We start from the raw sequence: 22104 nt of genomic DNA on the forward strand, positions 1-22104 counted from the left end.
CCCAACATAGTAGGCCTTAGGGGCCTTCACAACTTACTGCCAGAATTTGGCCAATGGCACTAGTTAGGAAGGTATTAAAAATAAGAGGGAGATAAAGTAGCACCAGGGATGAGATCACTTCTCAGCCTAACTTTTGGTCTACAGCTCCATGTAAAACGTTAAGTTTTTGGTGGGGGAATCACATTTTTAAATAAGATTTTGCTTTTGAAGTCTAAAAAAAAAAAATAGCTGTAACACCTTGAAATCATTTTAGGAACTTCTGATATAGAAGAAACAACTTAGATAAGTTACTTATCTCTGTTTCACTAGCTCCTTGAGGGTGGAAACTTGTTCTGTGCTGTAGCACTAATGCTGGGCGTAAAGCAGATGTTGGTAAACATTTTATTAAGAACTTATGAAACAAGGTATTGGATGGAAATGTCATTTGAGACAACTACACAGCAAGTTCCAGCTGTAACAAATTCACCACAAATTATACTTTAATAAACTTAACTAGCGTCAAACTAGTTCTGTGTCAAACTTTGTCTACAAATTTCTCCTTTAAGAGACCTGTAGAGAATTCTTGTATTCCTCTATGAAGACAACAGTAGAAAAATGCCAAGCTGTTTTCCTCCAGTTTAACCCTACTCAAAAACCAAATGCGATTCCAATAGAACTTTTATGTGAGGATTCTAATGTTGGTCTTGGATAAACAATATTTCGAGTTATAATGGGAGGCAGGGTGCTTAGCTAGTCACCCTTTTGAAACAGAGCTGCCAGCAATTAACACAATGGTTGTATATAAAGTGTCTGCAACATATTACAGCAAAGTACTCACAGGATAAGTCAAGAGCCCTTGAAAATTACTAAAATAAGAACACAAATCCCATTAGTGAAGGAGAACAGCAGTAAGAAAAGCACAGTGGCACACCATTAGACTGGTGTCCAGTACAATGCAAAACATACATGGGGAGAGTATGGCAACACCTTACTGGTGAGCTGTTCCTTTTAACTCAGTTAATTCCACTAGTCAGGATCATAAATGGGAAGTGCATAAATGTACTACTAGTAAGAGAATTATATGACCACCAATGGGAGAACAGTAAAGTCATTACATGGAGTGCCAGAATTTCACTTGGACAGTGTTAGAACTATGTTTAAAAAAAACCCAACAATTTATTTCCATTTTTTTATTTGATGTTTCCAAATATAAAAAAAGTCAAGATTCTTACACCAATTATCTCAAATGAGACCATGCAAAGCAATTGTAAAGTGTATACAACAATCATTCCCCCTTCAGTTTTGCTACTTTATACAACTATGTGATTGACAGAAAATTGAACGGCATGTGGCTATTTGGAAAATTTCACCTGTTTACAAAAAAAAGGAAGAAATTAAGAAAACTCAAAATCAAACATGCAGGCTAGTTGCTACTTTGTGTCTGCAAGTCAATTTACAGACTTTTTTTTTTTTTTTTAATTTAGGAGGCACATGGGACTGAAAATTTTAGCTGCCCAATTTTATCCAACTACCCCACAGAAAACACAAATGACAGTCCCAACACTCTGTAAACTTTGGAGGGTTGAGATAGTAGACACTATTTGTTATCTGTAGTAGATTCAACTGTTCAGCCTGCAAATGTAGGCTTTTTTCTCTTAATAGAAATAAATCTTAGGGCCTTTCCTCTAATTTTGATAGGCTGGGTTCCAGAATAGTGAAGAACCCTTCATGTGAAATTTAAAGTGTGACAACTCTGAAGTGTTCTGATGCATTATACAAATTTTTGCTAGTTGCATAGACCAAAGACGGGTGGTTTGCTAAATGGCACTGAAGAAAATCCTGACCCAAGTGGCACTACTTAGTCCAAATGTCACTGACCAAAGAAAATTATACAACAATATTTATAGGTTCACCTTTAAGAAATGGCTGACATTAATACTGTACATATTTTACATGTCAAATACATAGTCCAAGAGTTTATAAAATAAATTCATGCATTATTACCTCTAAGAATATCATGTACAAGATACCCAGCCCCCCAGTACTTGTGACAACATTTCAGGTGGACACAGTGTTATGTACAAAAACAATCCAGTTTCTCTGCTGTGTTAAGTATATAATTTAAAGAAACTTCAGAGACCGCTGAGAAAAAAAACTCAGTCCATTGAAGATTTATACAAAGTGTCAATCTGTGGGATTTTAAATACTTCCTTTTTAAAAAACACCCAGAATACATAACCTCTGTACAGAAGAATATAAAAATTCTGGATGACCATGTCTGATCACACTACATAATTTAGAATGAAATGTCACTGGTTTGAAGTTTTTCTGTCTTACTCATTCCTTTGACAGCATTAATTTGTGAACTAATACTCCCATGTAGCTCAGCTGCATTTATGGCACAAGAGCTCATTTCCAAAACAGTGGCACTGATTTTCCTTAAGTGTAACAGCACTATTTTTAGCAGCAATTATATTTTTAAAGGTTAACAATTTGTAGAACAAATGTCTAACTATGCTTATTTCTACTTTATACTCACCAGTTACGATATTTACAAAAAGCTAACATCTACATAGAGAACCATCTTTTACTTGCCCCACCTCATTTCTGATTTGGTTGGGGAAGTACAGGCATTTCAGACTAGGTATTTATGTGTTTTAGATGGGATTCTTGGATTTACGTGAATACAAAGACAAGACAAAATAATTCTTAGTCCAGGTACGTTCCAGTGCCCCAGTAGTTAGTTGTATGATAAACAGTACCTACCTGCTGACCACCTATAAAAGATGAGACATTCTAAGGCACCCTAACAACCTAGGTCTGTAACAGCTGAACAAAAAGGCCATTTCATTCATTGTGATGCAGTCACCACTGACTGGCATTTAAGGTGGTTACTGGTAACCAGCAAGTTTAACTGAAGAGATGTCACTAAATTCAAACTAAAAATATATTTTTAAAAGCAGCAATTTACATTGAGGGAAATACGGTTCTCGTGTGTTCTGTGTAAAGACAGATTATGAATAAAGGGAATTGGCAACTGAGCATCCTAATTCAAGTTCCATGAATACAGGTTTCATGATAAGATATCTACTACATGCATTTTGCTTACAGTAAGCCTAAAAATCACCAGCCCTATAGAGTTAAAACTTTGTGTTTTAACTTTGTGAGTCATAAGGGAATTGGCCAAATCACGTAGCTAGTGACATACCAGTTGTGAAAATTCAGATAAATGAGTTGGCAAATGGATTCATTGAATATGTTAATGTTGTGAATGAGAAAACAATCTAGGGGGATAATATACCCACAAGTAAGTTGATCTGACAAAAACCACAGACTGACATCAAATGGATAAAAAAAACTGGAAAAGTGAAAATGCCAACCAAAATAACAAGGTGGGTGGGCTGGGTGGGAGAGCACAGTTAAGGCATCTAAAAAAAATTCCACATGGCTTTGGCTTATTAAAATATTTTACACTATCTTTTTTTTTTTTTTTTTAAAGATTTGAAAGCATCTGAAAAACATGCAAATTGTTTGAAAACCCCACATGGCAAATTCAGACAGTTTGCAAGCGTCATTCAGATGTTTGCCAAGGAAAATAAAGAAGCTTCTGCCCATGAGATTGCACATGGTGGAAGAGGTCCTTCCAACCCTGTCTATCTTATGCTAGATGGCAGCCCAGAGGTCTGTGCAGCAGTTACAAACAAGGTGTTACTATCGGGAAGGGGAGGGACTGTGGAATTTCCATTGGTTGGAGAACAGCCCAGCTTTAATTTTTCCAGATACTCTGCATGTACAGGCTTATGACACTGGAGAACTTTGATGGCATCCTCTACTTTGAACCACTCTCTCTTCCTTCCTAGAAAACAGTATGAAACTGGTTACTAAAAATGAGTAAAAGTCAGTTTTTAAAAGCCATACCCTATTAACAATGTCCCCTTGATCCTCCCCCACAAATAATGACTTTATTTTTGGGGAATGGCTTAGACAACACTATGTTGGGGAACAGTTTTAAAATAATTCAAATATGAAGATATATGTATGTTGATCTTCTTTAAAAAGTAACCAAAATTAATTTAAGATGAAAATTGGATACATGTATCTAGTTTTGAATTAAGAGAATTCAGATAGCAAAGGGAAAGGAATTTACCTATATTAACAGAATCTTCCCAATCTTCTAATATTTCAGTGACAGTAAGAACATAAACATATGTCCTGTGCTTTCGGTCTTGGTTCTGCTTGAATATAAAAAGAAAAGCATTTTAATCTACAGGAGCTAGTCATATATACATTTTTTAGTAAAAAAAAATTCAGTTGTGGCATACGTTAACATAGTCTATTCGGCAACACAGGCAAGTATGCTCAGTCATATAACCCAGAACTTAAGTCAGTTTATATAAGACAGAACACTTAAAATGGTGAAATTAGCTCCCAATACTAAACTTTTAATACTTTGATTTCTGTCTATTAGACAAATAATTTTCATAAAGAAAATCTTAAGGCTGGAATGGAATCTACAGTAAAAGAACTGTATTGCTGTCTTTATCTTAGGCCCTATTCCCTCGGGTTAAAAATACCAGCTACCTTTCAAGACTATTGAAAACTGCTTCATTCAGGACCTTTGTAGAAGAGCAAATAGCCCCAGTTCCTTTAGAACATGCTTCTTAGAGGTTCACAAGATGCATACAGAGCACAGCCCTACCAAGGCTGACTTGTGTTTAATTTTGAACCTAGACAGTCTAGAGGCCTAGAGGCCTCTCAACCTTGACTGTCTGTCTCATCACCCAGGATTTTTTTTTTTTTTAAAGAGACACTGATTCAGTTAGTCTGACATGAGGTCTAAGCATTTAAAAGCTTCCAGGCAAACCATGCACAGCAAAGGTTGAGAATAATACCTGGGTCAGTCCACTTCTGGAATGCAATATTTTAGTCCTATATGCTCAAACTCAATTTTTACCCATATTAAAACTGCCACTGAGCCTTGTCTCCAGGTTCAAAATTAAACACAATTCAGCCTTAAGATGAGGGAGCTCACCTTCATCTTAAAGTTAGCTTTGTTTGCTATAGTCTAAGACTTTAGATAATTGCCTTAATTTTTCCCACCACAAACCACTTAAGTAATCCACTCATTCAGTGTCTTATGTCTTTGGGAAGGAATAAGAACAGCACAAATTAGAGGCATTCACACTTAAAACATTACTATTTATTATTTTTAAGAGTCCGTTGTCTTATCTCTGTACCCGGCATTCAATACACTTACTCTGCTATGTTCATAAATTCACTGAAATCACCAAAGTGAACAGGCAGGACAATTCTAATTTTCCCTTTTATTTTCTAAGGGAAAGGTACACTGATTACTATTTTCTGTTCAGATTCTATGAAATGTAAATAGTATTTGTAAAGCACTTATTACCTTCCCATGTTATACAAGCTCTACTTAAATGTGTGAAGTTTTCTTCAAAGATCTTGCCAGCATATTGACAAACACGCTATTATATGTACCATGGCTACTAAGAATTACAGAAACCTGTGATGTGTTTTTCAGTTCAACCAGGAGATGGTGCTATTTAACTGGGTAAAGCAAGTGCTAAATTCTAGGAAAGTGACTAGTACCTTGAGAACTTTACTTTTAACAATTACTGTATTTTGGGAGTCATCAATTCTACCAAGTGCTGTACAGATTTTTTCCTGAATTCTTGTAAAAAGGCTTAAAATTAAAACTGGTAAGGACTACATTTATATAATCCTACCAGTTGGACTCAACTAACCCTTATCTTAGGAAAAAATACTGTCACAATGTGTCTGGTAAACCATGTATGTAGGTCTGAATCTTGGATGAAAATATTAGTTGAGAATAGCCTAAGTCTCATGACCTGACCTCATTTCTCCCCACCTTTGATAGAATACCTGTCATTTCCAAATTTCCTCTCCACAAATTCCATTCTGCCTTCAGTAATAACAGGTTATATAACAGAACTGTGTGCTCCTAGTGTCTCTTCTATGTGTTTGAGTTTCGCATTCCCATACAGTCCTTTCAGGATAAAGTCATTATGTATATCACCCAGTGTTATGTGCTGAAGGCAAAGGATACATTTCCAGACAGTATCCATAAGAGATCTAAACTCCTAGGTGATACTGAGGATACTGTACCTTAGCCTAGAAAGTCTAAACAGTATACAGTGAACCAAGAGGTAAGTCTGTCCATAGCAGCTCCACTATACTGTCATATAAAAGCAGTTACTACTGTAATATGCTATGTAAAATCAATGGTATATGAAAGTTAAGCAGCTTTTACTTCCTTCCCTCCTATTCCTTATGAGTTGCTTGCTTACTGATAGTTTTTAGAGGCATGTCTAGTTCAGGTTGTTGCCAGATTATCTGGCTGGCTAGGAAGGAAGGATCATTAATTCTATCATCAGCAAGATGAGAATTACTTTTGTAACTCACCTCAAATATGCCCAGGAGTCTGCCTAATTTTCCTTTGACTCCAGCCTATTAAAAAAAGATGAAATGTAAAAATTTTACCTTGTCATTATGAAATTTATGTGAAAGTTACTTTCTCTCTGCATGCTACTTTCCCACTGCCCAGTCCTTGTTCCTTTTACCCAGTCCTGTAACAGACGGACAGGGACTTCAGCATGTGCCCCATTCTAATCCAGACTGCAGACTGACAGACTGGTACATACTGTTTCCTCTGTTGAGAAGGTGCTCATCCCTTAAGACCCTTCTCTAGGAAACCTTGCTGATGATACACCACACCCAATGAGAGTCTTAGCATTCACTTCCCTTTTACAGCCTAACTGGTGTTCAAGGAGTTTTTACGGCACTTGATCTATGCTGTTTTGCCTGAGAAAAAGCAAGTTCTATTTATCGTCAGCTTTGACAAGATAAGCGGGCCAACTGTGCTGTGCATTTGTGATGTATGTGCCCCATTTTACAGAACTTTAAGAAAAAGCGAGTAAAATAAAAGCAATTGGCTTCTTATTTGTTTGAAAAGTAACTGTAGCACACGATGAATGTCTCTGAGCATTCTTACTCAGTTAATATTAATCTTGCTCTGAGGCGAAGCCATCATGTTATGTATTGATCACAGATCAGACTTGTCTGTTATATAATTGTGTGTTACATAATTCTGAGGGACTTCTACATTGATATTAGCTCTATTTTACCAGGTGGAAAAAAAATATCTTAGACAAGTGCTAGCTGTAGTCACATGCTTTAAAATGTTGAATTGGACAACCAAACAGCACTCACATGACCTGCCTGTCTTCTCGCCTGCTGTATGTGGCAAAGTGCCTTGTTTGTGAACCTCACACAGAACACACTACTCTTCATCTTACCTCTTCGTAAACCTCCCTCACAGCAGCACCACCAGGCTCCTCCTCGGGCTCCATTCCTCCTCCTGGGACAATCCACTGGTCTGGGTACCGACTACTGCTCACCAGCAGCACCTGCAAGGCCGACCATAACTGTGAACTCCCAGCCCCAGGGGCACTATGGACTATAAGCAACATTCTCAAACCTCTACAAGGGTGGAAATTTCTCTACATTAACCCATTTTTAAATTTCATTAAAATTATTAAGGGGACATGTTATACCACAGAAAAGTAGTTGACTGCCTTTGTAAACACTGTCTTTTTTAATTCAGAATTCAACAATAACATCATCACATTACTAAATCATTTTGTAACCGACAAAGTCATTTTAACTACAAGATTCAATTAGCCAAACTCTCTAATTCTTGGATACCAACAGAAGACAAAAGCAGAGACTTGGTTTACTAGCCCTAGTAAACAGTAACTATGGGCTCTGACCCAGAGCTGTATGCACTGAGGTTTGTGGTCACATCTGTTATTCTTAGTTACAGAATCTCATTAGTTATTCTTACAAAGTCAAGGATATGTGACCTCTGGCAGGTCACCTTGTTCCTTCACCTATAGCATGGATGCATACTCAAAGAAGATAACAGGTGCTGTGAGAAAAGAACAGGGAAATCATGTAAAGCTAATGCTTAGTACAGAGAAAGTTCATATTTTTACACCTAGGAAGAGGTGGAAGGAGGCATCCTTCATATTCTAAACCTATATAAACAAGCTAAAGCCTCTCCATTTGTTAACAGGCAGCTATAATTTATGATCTAGAAGGGGGATGGCAAGTTATAGCCTGCTGCCTATTGTTTGTAGAATCCTTGAGCTAAAGGTGGTTTTTATATTTTTAAATTATATAAAATTCAAATTTCAGTGCTCATAAATACAAATTTCAAGAATCCAGTCACACTCATTTTTCCCATGTAGTCTATGGCTGATTTCATCCTACAGTTGCAGAATTGGGTAATTTTGACAGAGACTGTGTGGCCCACAAAGCCTAAAATATTATTTGGTCTATAGGAAAAGTCTGCAGATCTGGGTCAAGGATAGCATTAAGCTTGAAATGTGCACACACTTAAAAAAACTATTATCACAGAGTATACTATAGGTTCACGTTTCTTAACAGTACCTGAAACAAGAACTATATATCCATATTGTAAGTGAAAACTTGTGGGCTAGGTGAGGTTGAAATTTCCCAGTTAGAAAAACAAAACAAAACAAAACAAAACAGGCTATGATAAATAACCAAATGATGTTTATGAAGGTAACAGAAGTTCTGACCAAGCTGAACAAAACTGCAAAATCTCCTTGGTATACTGCTTTCAAGTAAATGCAAACAGTTCTCACCAGATAAATATTACCAACTGAGAGCAAGGCTTGATCCCCAGTGTGGGTTCTTGTTTGTCGACACTGTGCCAGCTGTCTGCCCAGCTTCCTCAGTGCTGCCAGAGGAACTGCTGGCCCACAGGCCATTCACAGCCAGCCCGGGATTCATGTCCTACTCAAGTAAGCTGCCAGAATTCAACCTTCCCTAACTGGAAAGTTCCAGGCTGACGTAGTAGTTTAGCAAGTTCCATCTTTCCCCCAAACCTCTAAAACAGAGTTGGAAGATAAGGGAACACCTGTTCAGACATGTAACCTCCTTAATGTGAAAAAAAAGCAGCATGTCTTTGCCTATGGATGCATCACCACTAAAGAGCAGCGATCAACCAAGGCTCAAGCGGTCTGAGCATCGTTTCTTTCACTCTTGCTCTGGACAGAACTCTACTGCTCCCACCAGCATCACTCCTCCAAGTGAAAAGTGAGCAGAACAGTGGCAAACACAGAGAAAGCACTGTAAATTAACACAATGGTTAACAAAGCTTTAGCTAAAGTACTAATGGTGACACTGAGGCACCAGCAAGTCCAAATATAGCAATTTTGGTAAAGTGAAATGTAAGACAGCCTTAAATTTAAGCTTTCTTAAGTATTAGCAAATAGGGCTTACATATCAAAATTAGAAACTGAAGAGCTAGAATAAACAAATCTAGCAAGAACTGGGAAACACAGGTTTCAACTTGAAGGTGTTTGTAACTCTACTGATCATAACCAATATGTATTTCACTCCTTGATGCTCAGGATGATGGGCACCAGTGCCCTCTGTAAAAAGAAGTAACTATCCTCGCAACATTGTTGAGGGTTAGTGAGTATTAAAAACCTTAGATTCTGGCCTAAGCACTCACTGTTGGCCATTACTCGTTCTTTGGCTTTCTCACTAATTGAGTTGAATTCGTTTATCAAAATTAGCTTTTCCCCCAAATTCTGCCAGTTTGTTTTTTATAATTACTGAAATTACTGAGAATTAATGATGAAATGAGGACAGAAAGGAATTATCAAAAAGGCTCTGCAAAGATTCATTAAAGGTGGGTTGTTTAAAACTGCTATCAGATTAAGTACTTTTGTGACTACTAAAAAAGACTGGAAGAAGGAAATAAAAGTTAAAATTCTACTTTATATAAAGTGAACTGCAAGTCAGATTTTACCTTTGTATTTTATTCAAAAAGGAGGCTTGCTGGGGTCTATGGTATTCAAAAGCTTTGACCCTATGTCTAGACTGGCAAATGAAAGTAAGTTTTAAGTTAAAGCAAAAATGTTTAAGGTACAAAAACATTGTATCTTGCATCAAGGGAAAAGTAAATGGTCCTGACTGCAGAGTTGGAGGCCTCTTTTCCTGGTCACTAGCTGTGGGTTAGAGATAACCTGCTTTCTATCATCTGGATAAAATTCTTACTACACAATTACATGCCTTTTAAGTAACCTCCTTGAGTATCTTCATAATGGGACAGGATGGGGTATACGGGGCTAGCAACAGGAAAAGTACATCCTCATTTAATAAACAGGGAGTCTCAACAATCATCGATGTTTATAATGTTTGAGTCCTGAAAAAATGAAATTCAGTGTCATGTATCTAGGTCAATGACTTTATGTTCTTATTTGACTAAGACAATCGTTAACAACTAAATTACGTAAGATTAATCATGTTGAAAAACCATTGGTAGAGTCTGTGTCTGTTTCTGAACATTTAAGCTTCCGATTTAAAAACAAATCTTTATCTACAGGATATCATTATCATATGACTAAGCTTCTCTTCCAAATAATTTAACCAAAACCAAGAACTTATCATGCAAGAGTCCCTTGACATTCCAAAATGATTAAATTTGATGAAACCATTAACTTCAAATGTATCTCGCAAAAAAATTTAAACGAATAATTAATACCTAAGGTATAGAAATGATCAGCATCTAAACTACTAGCTTAAAAGATATAAGCCTTTGGTGATGGTACAGATTTGAAAACCAGTATGTTATTAAGTACTTGCTTACTCATCTTGAGTACTTTATTCAGAGTTCAAATGAGGTCAAGGCTACATAGGGGTGGGGTGTCGGGGGGGGGCATGGAGGCAGTTGTGATTAAGAAAGAGCAAAAACCGAGGGATATACTCCATAGACAAGAGTAAACAGAATTATGACAGAGGTCTGCCAGGGTAGAAGAAATGAATCTAAACAGCATAAGCAGAGACAAGGACAATTAAAACCCTTCCTACACACTGGAAGAATCTAACCTATAGAACCACATCACATAGTATTATATTATTCAATATCGACCTCCACACAAAGCCATCTAAACATTCTATAACACCTCCAATGTACTAGATCTACAATACAGCTTCAGCATGCTAACTCATGCTCTTAAGTAAGAATGGTATTACTGAAGTAACAAAGACAGGTTATAAAAGCTTATTCAGCAAGAGGATACATAGAACAGCTGACAGAGACATACACGGTCATTCATAGGTTTTAAATTCCTTTTTAACTACCTTTCTAGGGATGTTAGATTTGGGGCACCCAACAAAATGACAGTCTGTTACCACATTAGTGACAAGATAACAAAGATGTAAGTAGACATTCAACCTTCCAGATAAGCCAGAGCTGAGACCAAAGGAAAGATTTATAAAAAGGAGGCTAGCCAACCCACCAAATTGCAGTTAGACTTGAATAACACTCAAACCCCAAAGCCAATGGTGTCAGAGTGGTGACAAGTGAAGACACTTCTCCGATTCAACCTGATCACCTTATAATAGCAGCATTCCTCCCACTACACTATCAGGCCTTACCCCTCTTTTCATGTATTGGACAATCATCAGAATAAAATACCATTAAACTGGCATTATTAAGTCACTTCTCACACTTGTCTTTTTCTTAGATACCTAATGTTTTCAGCATTTGGAATAGAAGTATTTCTTACTTAAAGTAGTAATAGTGTAGTGATAGTGGTCAACTTGGAACCATGAAGGTTTGTCTGTGAATTGAAATAATCTGTAGCATAGATTCTATACCCTGTTATCTCCCAACAAGTCCTCCTCATTGGGGATGTGGAAGAGTGTGTAGACTAAAAATGCTGTTCAAGGTCTATGTAATACAGTTACACCCTCAGAGGCTGGAGGTACATGGGATTGTTAGGTCCTTAAACCAAGGGGCCCCAAGTTGCCCTCTGTGTTTCAGTTTTTACGTTTACAACTGCTCTTGGCCACGGCCCACCTCTGGGAACTAGTCACTACAAACTACCAATTCTTTCCCCCCAAAATACAAAGCTATCCAGAGAACCCCTCAAGTGATCCCTAAATTTAAGAATGAAGAGCTTTATTTCGTGGATTGTAGCTTTTTAGAAGCTGTTTTGGGGTTGTTGTTCTTTCTTCCTATATCATCATGAACAAGGAGGGCATGAATGGCTGAAACTACCTCTACCATAGGCATTTGGCCAAAATTAGGCCAGCAGCACATTAGAAACACCCACTACACACACAGACATTTTAAAAGATATTAAGTTACAATAATAGTTAACAATAGTTATAACAATATCCACCAACCACTGCCAACTGATATTCTTAAGCAAATTAATACTACTTTTTGGACCATAGAGACAGAGTGCTATAAGATCAGAAATACCAGCGCATTCTGTGAAAATGTGTTTAACCCAAATTAGATTATGTGGATTGGTAGACAGAGGTATGTCAATAATACTAAGTTGGGTTGATCATGACTTTTTCTCTCTGAGCATGTCAACGTTTTGGGGTGATGCAGTAAGCTTTTACACAATTAGAGAAAGCCTTGGTGATATACCAAAACAGTAAGAAAAAAATAGGTGCCAACTGTACAGAAGTGCCTTCCCCTGAAGGAAGTGGCTGGTTGAGTAGCCTAAGTAGCCCTTCTCCAGGTCTGGGAGAGCTGCAGGCACAGATGAAGAGGACTGGTGACATTTCCCTGTGTTTAGAAAAAGCCATCTTTGGATAGTTGCTTTAATTTTAATGAAAGTGATTTCCATTTGAAGTATCTTCAAGAACTTAAATCTCTGAGGAAGTTAAGAGCCCCAGAATATATGTCTGAAAAAGGTGGAATGCCTGTTGATTTTAAGCATTCAAATGCTAGTAGAGGTTAAGCACTAATATTTCTTATTGGGATTGTTTTTGTTTATTAGAGCTCTGGTCTTAGAGTTTCATAGGTCATGAGACTCTACTTTGCCCAGCAAGTCTTAATTTTAATGCATGATTTTGAAGAACCCAGACATTTCGGGAACATACATTTGATATTCTATTATCTGTAGAAGCAGCCCCTGGCTCAAGGAGCTTAAAGGCTAATTAGAGCAAAAAGTTCAAATGGAAGTTCTTAAGATTGTTTTGTCAATGTTTCTGCCTTGCAACTGTGCCTGGATTCCACCAGGATCAAGTCATTTCTATTTCTCTCTTTAGCAGACATTCTGTCAGATCATTCTCAAATGTGAATACACTGAAAATCGAAATGTTCCTTGTTCAAAAGTAAGAGTTCCTTTCTTGCCTAGCAACTGGTTAGCCTTACATTTAAGGTGCTCTATGTTTTTCAGACATTATTTATTCTATGTCATCCTAAGCTGCAGCCCAACTAGACCAGTCCCAAGTCTGTTTGTGATACCTGGTTCTTCCTTTCCCACTCACTGAAATCCATCTCCAAATGACTCATGTTGGATCTTAACCCTGCAATACCTGATGGCACTTTCACCTTACTTTATTTCCCTTGAGATCAGTCAGTTTGTCTAACCTCCCACTACAGAATATGCTCCTTAGGAGCTGACACCTTTTATCTTTGCGCATCCCTGTTCCAACTATCATATATGCAAGTATGTTCAATGGAATTCATTTCGGGTTACCTTTTCTGAATGTACTGTCCTCTTTCACTGCACAAGCACAGTATCCCAGCTACTCTATGGGACACTTCTTTGTTGCCTTGTCTGGAAGCCCAACTGTCAAAACTAAGGGTGGTTCCCTACAAAAATAACTAGCTGGAGAGAGGATCAAATGGACATGAGATTTAGAAATAAAGGACCTGGGGCTCAAAATGACCTGCCAGCTTCTGTGACCTTGGGACAAGTTACTTCTGCTGTCTATACAAGTGCTAATGCTTATTATTTACCTCACATGGCAGAAAAAGATAAAATGGGAAAATACGTAAAACCATGCCCCAAGGAACAGAGAGCCAGATCAGAGTACTGCATAGCTTTTGAGGGTCAAACAGCAGTTACTGTTTTATTTCAACTTACAGTCAATAATAAACATTTCACCCTAAAGTGAAGCATACATTTAAATCTCCCAAACCAGGATCTAAGTGTTCTTAACCCATTACGGGGAAACACTTCTCACCTTTTAGCTAAAGAAGCATGGGTTCAGGATAGTTTGGAGCCTATCCCTGTAAGGCTAGCAAAGAAATTTCAACAGAGTGGGAATAAATTAATAACAAAGCAGCAAGATGTCCAGGGAAGCTAACTAACAAGATTCGTTCTGTAATTATAATACAATAGCAAGCATCCCGACTACACACAGTAACAGAAATTAAGATCCTGCAGATCTAACCAGTTTTAAAGTTGGCTATGCATTATTTAGAGAATTACAGAGCCTTCCTTCAGAGCACATTCTCTAACAAACTAATTAACTTGGTTTCTCAACCTCCAGGTCATGAGATTTACAATTTTTTACATAACAAATTAATTGAATAAATTCTCCAAATCTTGCTCCTTACTTCATTTTATAATGGCACTGGTCTCTTAACTAGAGTCTAGGAATTTAGCATTTATTACAGGAGAAACAATTTCAAAGCATAAAAACAACTCATTTATTTGCTAAGGTAACTTCTGAAGCCCTCCTCAGACTTTGCTTTACCATTCACACAATACAGATCATTTCAATTTCTTCCCATTTCACATATTTTCCCCTGGGAACTTTTTCAAAGCCTGAATTCCAAGTTCACGCTACGTCAACACTTCAAAGTCACCACTTCCAGAAAATCTCTCAAGCTCAGCCTCACAAAATCTCACTCATTCAGCAAATAGCATGCACCCAATCGCTGTGGGCTGAGCCCAGCATCAGGAGCAGCGACTGGATGCTGAATTCTGCCTCTACTACTTCCTAATTATGTCTCTGCAGCTGTTTCCTCACCTATAAACTTGCACTAAAATGATTAAATATAACAAAGGTCTTCAGGCAGTGCCCTGCACCTAGGAAGCACTCAACTAAGAAAATAATTACGCAATAGTGAGCCAATCATATTTGATCCTTGACCTATCTTGATCACTTTGGGCTACTGTATTCTTTTATATTCAAAGTTTGCCTGTAATTCAGCCCTTCCCTCAAGGACCTTCTAGTCTTTTTAACCAAATGCACTTAATGCTTGTTAACTTTGTAAATGCTAAAAATCTTTCCTGTTCTATTTTCTGGCTGTCCTAAGGATGCCCAGCTCAAAGACACCAACTTCTCCTGAAAACTCCTTCGGAATTTAAGTTTAACTGTTTAAAGGCCCTCAACTGAGCACCAGATCAGCACTATAGGGCTTAGTTTCTTTTCAAAACACAAAGGCAAAACAAGAGTTTGAGGAGCGCTACTTTGAAGCACTTTGATTTTTGTTAGCATAGTAGGAACAATTAAGCCACTGAGAGTACAGTATGTCACCGTCATCCTAACTACAGGGACTATCAATAAAGAAGCCATTAAATTCCCATCTCCAGCTTTAGCCTGGTATTGTACTGGACACATTTAGCTATGGAAGCAGAACTCAGAATTTTAATGTTTTCCCTGCCTAATCATTTTAGAACTGGCAATGCTAAGAGGCTTTCGTTGACTACCAATTGCCTGTTATTGCCCTAAGCAAATTTAGGACAGCGAACCAATTTAATTTAAATAAATGTAACTGAAATAAGTATAAAAACTGCTCTCCAGGAAAACCTCAAGGGCCTCACTCTCAACCCAGTGCTGATGGATGAATTATAGAAGACTGCTTCCTCTTAGAACAAGAAAGACTGCTCCTCTTCAGATGTCAAGCAAAACACAGCAAAGAAGCTTTAATAAAAATGCAGGGAGCTAGAGATTACTGTCTGAAAATGGCAACTTTGCCCACCTCTAGTCCATCTTCTCCCTTCTGGCGTGGTTCCACATTCTTCACTAACCATCTATCTGCAGTCAGAAAACTTTAAAAGAGGAGGCTTTGTTAAAAAAAAAATTATAACTATGCCAAGTGCTTGTGAGTTAAAGGATCCACTTAGAAGGAGAATTAACAGAACGAGACCGAATGGTTTTATAAAGCACGGGGACTGTTTGGCTATTCCACAAACATGCCTAGATTTAATCCGAAACCGCAAACTGCTGTAACATGGGAGGAAAATGTAACAGAGGCAGAAAGGCCTGGGCTCACGCCATTTCTACACTCTGTTAGCACTCAACGTTTATCTCGTTTTACGCTCAGTTCGCAGGTTAAGATAGTGACTCCCGTTAGGCGCGACCTAGACGGCCTGGGACCTTCCCAGGGGCCAGGGGGCGTCTTAGCCTCCCATTCTAACCACGAGCCGGTGGGAGAGCGTAGGGCTGGGCGAGCCCCTTTGTTTCCACAATCTACGCAGAGGAAGGAAGGAGGGAGGGCGGGAGGGAAGGAGGGAGGAGGCTAAACTCTCCCAGCCCTGGGGCCAGACTGAGGGTCGGGCGGGGAAGAGGATGGAGAAAGGGAAAGGCAAGGGCAAGGACCCTCCCACTCCGACCAGCCCGGACACCCACCCTGCCGCCCCAGCCTAGGGCACAGTGTAGGCCGGCCGCCCTCACCTCGTCCTCCTGCTCGCTCCGGAAGCACAGGCACGCCGCCCGCTTCTTGAAGCCCTCGCGGTCATAGGTCCGCGTCTGGTTGGGCTTGAACTTCATCATAGAGGCGGGCTCTTGCTGCCGCTGCTGCTCCGGCCGCCGCTGAGGGGGCCCGGCCGCCGCCACCCCACCGGGGAGTCGGGGCGAGAGCAAGTCGGGGCGCAGGGAGGCGAGGCGGCGGCGCGGGGAAGGGGCAGCGAGGCCGGTCAGTCCCGGAGCCGGCGGCCGCTCAGACGCGGGGCAGTGCGCGAGCGTCGGTCACTGGAGCCCGGGTGCCGGAGAGGAAGCGCTGCCTCTGCCCGGGCGTCTGCCGCTCTCCATGGAGCCCGCCGACCGCTCGCCTCGGCTCCCTCCTGCTGCTGCTGCCGCCCCCGCCGCCGCTGCTGCCGCCGAGGGTAGAGCGAGGCTTCAAGCTCGAGGATCGCGCCACGAGAAGACAGTTGGAGGAACTCCCGCCGACTGGGCAACAGCGCCGCGGCAGGTTTGCGCCGCCCACTCCGCCGTATTTAAGGGGGCCGCGCACGCCCCACCCCCCCCGCGCGCCCCGCCCCGCGCGCGCCTCTGCGCCTGCGTGAGGGGAACCGTTGCGGCGGGGGAGTGGTGGCGGGGACGGAGATTCGGCCTGCGGGCGGCTGGAGTTCCGCGGGGCCTGAGAGCTCGTGCTCGAGTAGAGCGCGGGAGGACTGGGCTCCACAAAAATACCAGTGACTGGAAAGAAGCAAAGACCTCTCCCTCCCTGGTTGTAAATCCTGTGATTTTCCTTGTGAGGACCTTAAATAGCACCTCCTCGAGTGGGGCTCTAACTACACGCCTCCTCAGCAAAGTCGCACCCTGGTCAGGAAATGCCAGGAGGCTTCGCGGCGATTGCAGTCTCCGCAGTGACTTGTAGACGTCCAGAGTGCGCCCGTGAAGTGCGGGGAGAGAAGAGAGTGAAGGTGAAGACATTGGTTAAGAGGTTTTATTGGTTTTGTTTGGTTTCCAGGGGAAGGGAGATAGAAAATTTCCTTTTTATTTTTAAATCTTTGGTTGTTGGGGGTGGGGGGGAGGTTGCGGTGCGTCGCTTGGATTCTTTCAAGAGTCGACTCAAGCATAAACGTTTGTTTGAAGCCATGGGTAACATCTCCCACTTTGTCCCACCCTCCAGAAGGCATTCATTAACACTGGCAATGGCTAATATCTCCGAAGTGTGGCTCATGCTAAGTAACAGGCACCGCTAGATGCTGGGGCCACAGCAGTGAATAGAATGGAATGTCTGCTATATAGGGGCTTACAGTCTCTCGGGGACAAATTTTACTTTTTCATACAAGCGCTAAGATAGGAGCCCAGAAGCTTATCTTGGTTTAAGGAAGGTGTTAAGGAAGCTCTGGTGAGCGCCCTCCCCCACCGTCCCCCGCCCCTGCCCTCCTGTCCCCTACACAGAGCCCTGGCTGCTTAGGTCCAGGCACCTCTGACCGTTCATTCTTCATTCCTGGAGGACCTACTGTGTGCCAGGCACTGGCATCTAAAACCAGCCCCAGCCCTGCCAGGAACTTAGGCACCTGAGAACAGGCAGTCAAATATTACACAATCACACAAGTACAGGTAAACTATTAATGTGACAAGACCTCAGGTGGTAGAGGGTTTTATGGGGAAATTTGACTAGATCTGCAGGTCAGAAAAAGCAACAGGGCATGAGCTGAGGGCTAAATAAACCAAAAGCCTGGTGAGCTTTTGAGGCTGAGGGACTTACGTAAAGTCTAGAGCAGGAGGGATTGTAGAAATGAAAGGAAAGGGCCACTGTGGATGCAGATGTGGTGCGGGAGGTGGGTTCCACCTGCGGCACAGGAGGCTGTGAGGGCTGACGGTTCAGAGCCTGGGGGCCCTTGGAGAGCCAAAGCAGGGCATTGGTCTTCTTTTTCTACACTCTGACCTCCTTTAGGTTAAGGACTGCTACATCTACCTCATCTTCTTATCCCCAGAGTTTAGCAGTTAAAAGGTTATACAATGACTTAATGTTGAATAAGTGATTTAAAAAATGAGGTTTTATCACGGCACAATTGGAAATCTTATCAAGTCTCTGCAGAGACATTTCTAAGCTTTCTTAGAGGAGCCATTTGAGGTTTATTTCCAGATTTACAAACAAGAACAGAGCACATCCTATTAGGGACTCCAGTACAAATAATGTGCAAATATTATTTCTAGATAATTGCTTCAAATTGATAAAAGTGATTAATCTCACTGTAGTCTTTTTAAGTGACAAGGAAGATTAAGTTTCCCTCTGCTTAAAATTCTTCAAAGTTCTGGTTTCTAGTCAGCATTAAAGAAATACTGGTTGATTGGATGTTGGTTCACTCGAGGCTTTCCCATTTAGTAATTATATGAGGTGAGGCACGAATCAGAACTGTGAAGGAAAGAGGAAGATGCCTGGAACCAACTCACCAAAGGAAGGAAAGGCAATAGCACAAAACCAGTGGGCATGAGAGTGGGACCACTTGCTTCTGGTTCCAGACCATAGGATTTGGCTGAAAAGATCTTGAGTTCAGGTCTCACATGTACCAAATTACTATATATAGCTTTTCTCACCTCTCAAATGGACATAATATAATTTTACCATCTTGTACAAAGCTTAACAAAACAGCTTAGGATACTACAGTGGATGTGAAAGTCCTTTAAAATGAAAGCATTTAAAGAAACATAAGATTAATTTATTGGTAAGGAAATTTTAGTTGGAGATCTCTCTTTTCCCTTACCTCAAGGAGAAGTAATGTAGAGGGCCAGGTGCTTGAGGAAGATTGTGGATTTTCACATTGTGAGGGAGGGATCTTCATTTGAAAGGAATTCTGCAATAAGTCATTTAAACCGGAGAATGCTTTGATCTCCCCCTTTTTGTTAATTAATTAACTTATTAGATTTTTTCAGTTATTTGAGAGAGCCCTAACAGAAAGGGGAACTCTGACTAAAATGAGAGAGTAGAGAAAGGCCGAATTACAAATGCTAGGTGTTCATTTTCCTGTGTCAGTTCCTCAGTGTTGGGTGCACACCCCAGCCCAAAGCTCCCTGCTTAGTATTGTCTCACATGTATTATGCATCTGAAATGTGCTTAGGCACTGTTCAAAGCTTAGATCATATCCAGTCAGATCACAGTTGAGATAGATACAAGCTTGTTTTTCCTCTACAGGGCTGGTAAAGACTGGGCTACACTGGTTGGTTCCCTTGGGGATCAAAGTCCAAGTTCAGGTTAATCACTGTTTAGTTCACTTACGTCAGTGTTGTCTTACCTTGAATTTACACGCAAAGCCATTTCTTATACTATTTTCAAATATTTGGAACCTCAGAGAGGGAAACAGTTTAACATTTCCTGTGTAGGATACTTCTTTTACTTGGGTTCTTTTAATGGTGTCCTAGGGTGTCTTGGAGGCAGTGTGATAGGGGTGCCTGCCTGTGTGTGAGTGGGGAGCTTGCCACCTTCTTTTGTGACTTACTCACAACGTTACCGTGAAGTAAGCTTCTCTCATGGTAAAACTGATCATGACAAATGATCCCTTCCTGTGTCTTATGATAATAACAGTCTTTACTGAGTGTTAGCCAGTGCTGGGTTCTTCTCATGATCTCATGTGAATGATCCCAGTAGTAGCCCTGTGAGGCAGCTACTATTAATTGTTTCCATTTTACAGGCAAAGTAACAGGGGGCAGTGTTCTTTTTTTGCAGTGCATGTTCTTAGCCCCTGTGCTGTATTACTGTGAGCTTGTCTCGCTTCTTCTATTACATGGTAATTATTTCCTGTGTGTTGTATTCTAACACTGCAGTTTCTTTCCATTTTAAAATGAAAAGGAGCTTTGTTTAAGATAGAATCTGAAGACATTCTTACAATGAGACATGAAGTGGAAGTTTTGATTAATTTCAAATCACTCAAAGTGATTATTATTTTTTTTCCTTTTACCAAAGGCACAGACTAGAATGGAGTGAGCAAAGTTTGGAAATTCAAAAGCCTAAAGTTAGATTTGAGCTTTAGGATGAAAAATCCTAAGAGGTGTACATCAATCCAACCAGCATTTGCAAAACTTTAAAAGCAGATGGTTTGGCCATTTATAGTCTTCTTTTTTATTGAAATAAATGGTTTTCAGATTTACAACCCATTTTCTATTTTTTCAATTCCTGTTTACTGCAGAGCACTTTGTTTCACAGGCATCATATTTATATGCAGTTCTCTGTGGCTAATAAAATTGTTTACTGGGAAGCACACTTCCTCCTTTCCTTCTTTATCGTTCAGAGAAAGGTATATGCCTAGTGCTTATCTCCTTGGCAAAGGCAATGACTTAACATTTTCACTGACTCCTCCAGGACAGCATTTTGAACTTCTGTTTCATTCAGAGAGGGTTGTTTTTGCTATATAACAATTATGCATTTTTGTTTGAGGATAAAGGCTAAAAAAAGAATGCCCATAGAAGAACACATATCAATTAATTGCAATGTATGGATTTTTTTTTTAACACCTTCATTATGGTATGATTCCTGTACAGTAAACTACACATATTTCAGACGTATATGGACCTTGTTTTGATCTAGAGTCAAACAAACAACAACAGAAGACATTTAGAAGATAATGTGAACACTGAATATTTTATGTTATTATGCAACTATTGTTACTTTTGGGGGCTGTGATCATGTTTAAAAAGGGGAGTTTACCTCTTCCACCAGCAGTGACAGCAGAACTAACAAAGCAGAGAACATCATGGAAGAAAGGAAACAACAGCAATATGGAAACAATAATAATGATAGCATCTACTGAGTGCTTCCTAGGTGACTGTCTGTGTTCTACCTACTTTACACGTACTCGTTTATTCTTCGTCATCATACCCATTTTACAGATGAGAAGACTGAAGCACAGATGAGTTAAGTAACTTACCCAGTTCACAAAACTAGAAAGTGGCAATTGAGATAAGAGTTGAACTCAGGATTCCAGAACTATAATTATCATCACAGTGACAAACATTGATGGCAGAGCTAACTACCAGAAGACAGAATAGCAATCTCTAATGGATGCGTTACCTTCAGCTAGAGACCACTGCACTTTTAGATGAAGATAACTGGCAGGTGAATTTGCAGTCAGCTCAAAAGTGTATAGACCTGGGACAAGTCTTAGGCAACTGAAAATTTTTTATACGCCTAAAGACTCAATTAAATCTTTGAATGCACAACAGGTTCTTATAAAAAAGTGAAGGAGAATTTGAAGGAAAGTATGTTATGGAAATCTAACAAATATGAACAAAAAAAGACTGGAAATTTCTACACTAAACTATTGACAATTGGGTATCTTTCATGTTGGGATCGTGGGTGACTTAAAATTTCTTAGTTATGCTTTTCCTCACTTTCCAGCATTTCTACAATGTATATGTATATTACTTTGGTGATTTTTTTGTTTTAGAAGGAAAATCTTGGAAATGATAAAGACAAGCACTAGCTTTTCTCATACTCCACCATGGGTTAATTGCATCTGTTTGTAGAGACTAAAGCAGAGGAGGTCCTTGAACTTTTCTGGCTCTTTGGAAACTCTTTTGATCAGGATTAGAAAAGATCCATACAAGTACATTAAT

At 39.9% G+C, this 22104-nt stretch overlaps 2 protein-coding genes across 10 annotated transcripts in view; one reads left to right on the top strand and one right to left on the bottom strand.

Annotated features, from left to right (window-relative positions):
• Positions 1-1154: 1154 nt before the first annotated feature.
• Positions 1155-17025, bottom strand: NUDT4 (nudix hydrolase 4). Of its 4 annotated transcripts, none has more exons than XM_045522410.2 (6): positions 16495-17025; positions 15800-15869; positions 7317-7427; positions 6424-6468; positions 4127-4211; positions 1155-3835 (listed from the first exon to the last, which is right to left on the bottom strand). In XM_045522410.2, exons 1-6 carry the CDS (start codon positions 16557-16559, stop codon positions 3633-3635), a joined length of 579 nt encoding a protein of 192 aa, XP_045378366.1. In that variant the 5' UTR covers positions 16560-17025; the 3' UTR covers positions 1155-3632. The 4 variants fall into 4 exon arrangements, with proteins under 4 accessions (XP_045378366.1, XP_045378365.1, XP_045378367.1 ...); XM_045522409.2 differs by having other exon boundaries at positions 4127-4214; XM_045522411.2 differs by lacking the exon at positions 15800-15869.
• Positions 17026-17136: 111 nt separating this feature from the next.
• EEA1 (early endosome antigen 1) overlaps positions 17137-22104 on the top strand; it is a 454815-nt gene continuing 449847 nt past the window's right edge. For 4 of the 6 annotated variants that reach the window (XM_074375294.1, XM_074375296.1, XM_074375300.1 and 1 more), the window contains exon 1: positions 17137-17465. The gene's annotated coding sequence lies outside the window, so the exon portion shown is untranslated. The remainder of the gene's footprint in view (positions 17466-22104) is intronic. The other 2 variants (XM_074375298.1, XM_074375301.1) reach the window with 1 other exon arrangement.

Source organism: Camelus bactrianus, chromosome 12 (genome assembly GCF_048773025.1).
Source record: "Camelus bactrianus isolate YW-2024 breed Bactrian camel chromosome 12, ASM4877302v1, whole genome shotgun sequence".
NCBI lineage: Eukaryota > Metazoa > Chordata > Mammalia > Artiodactyla > Camelidae > Camelus > Camelus bactrianus.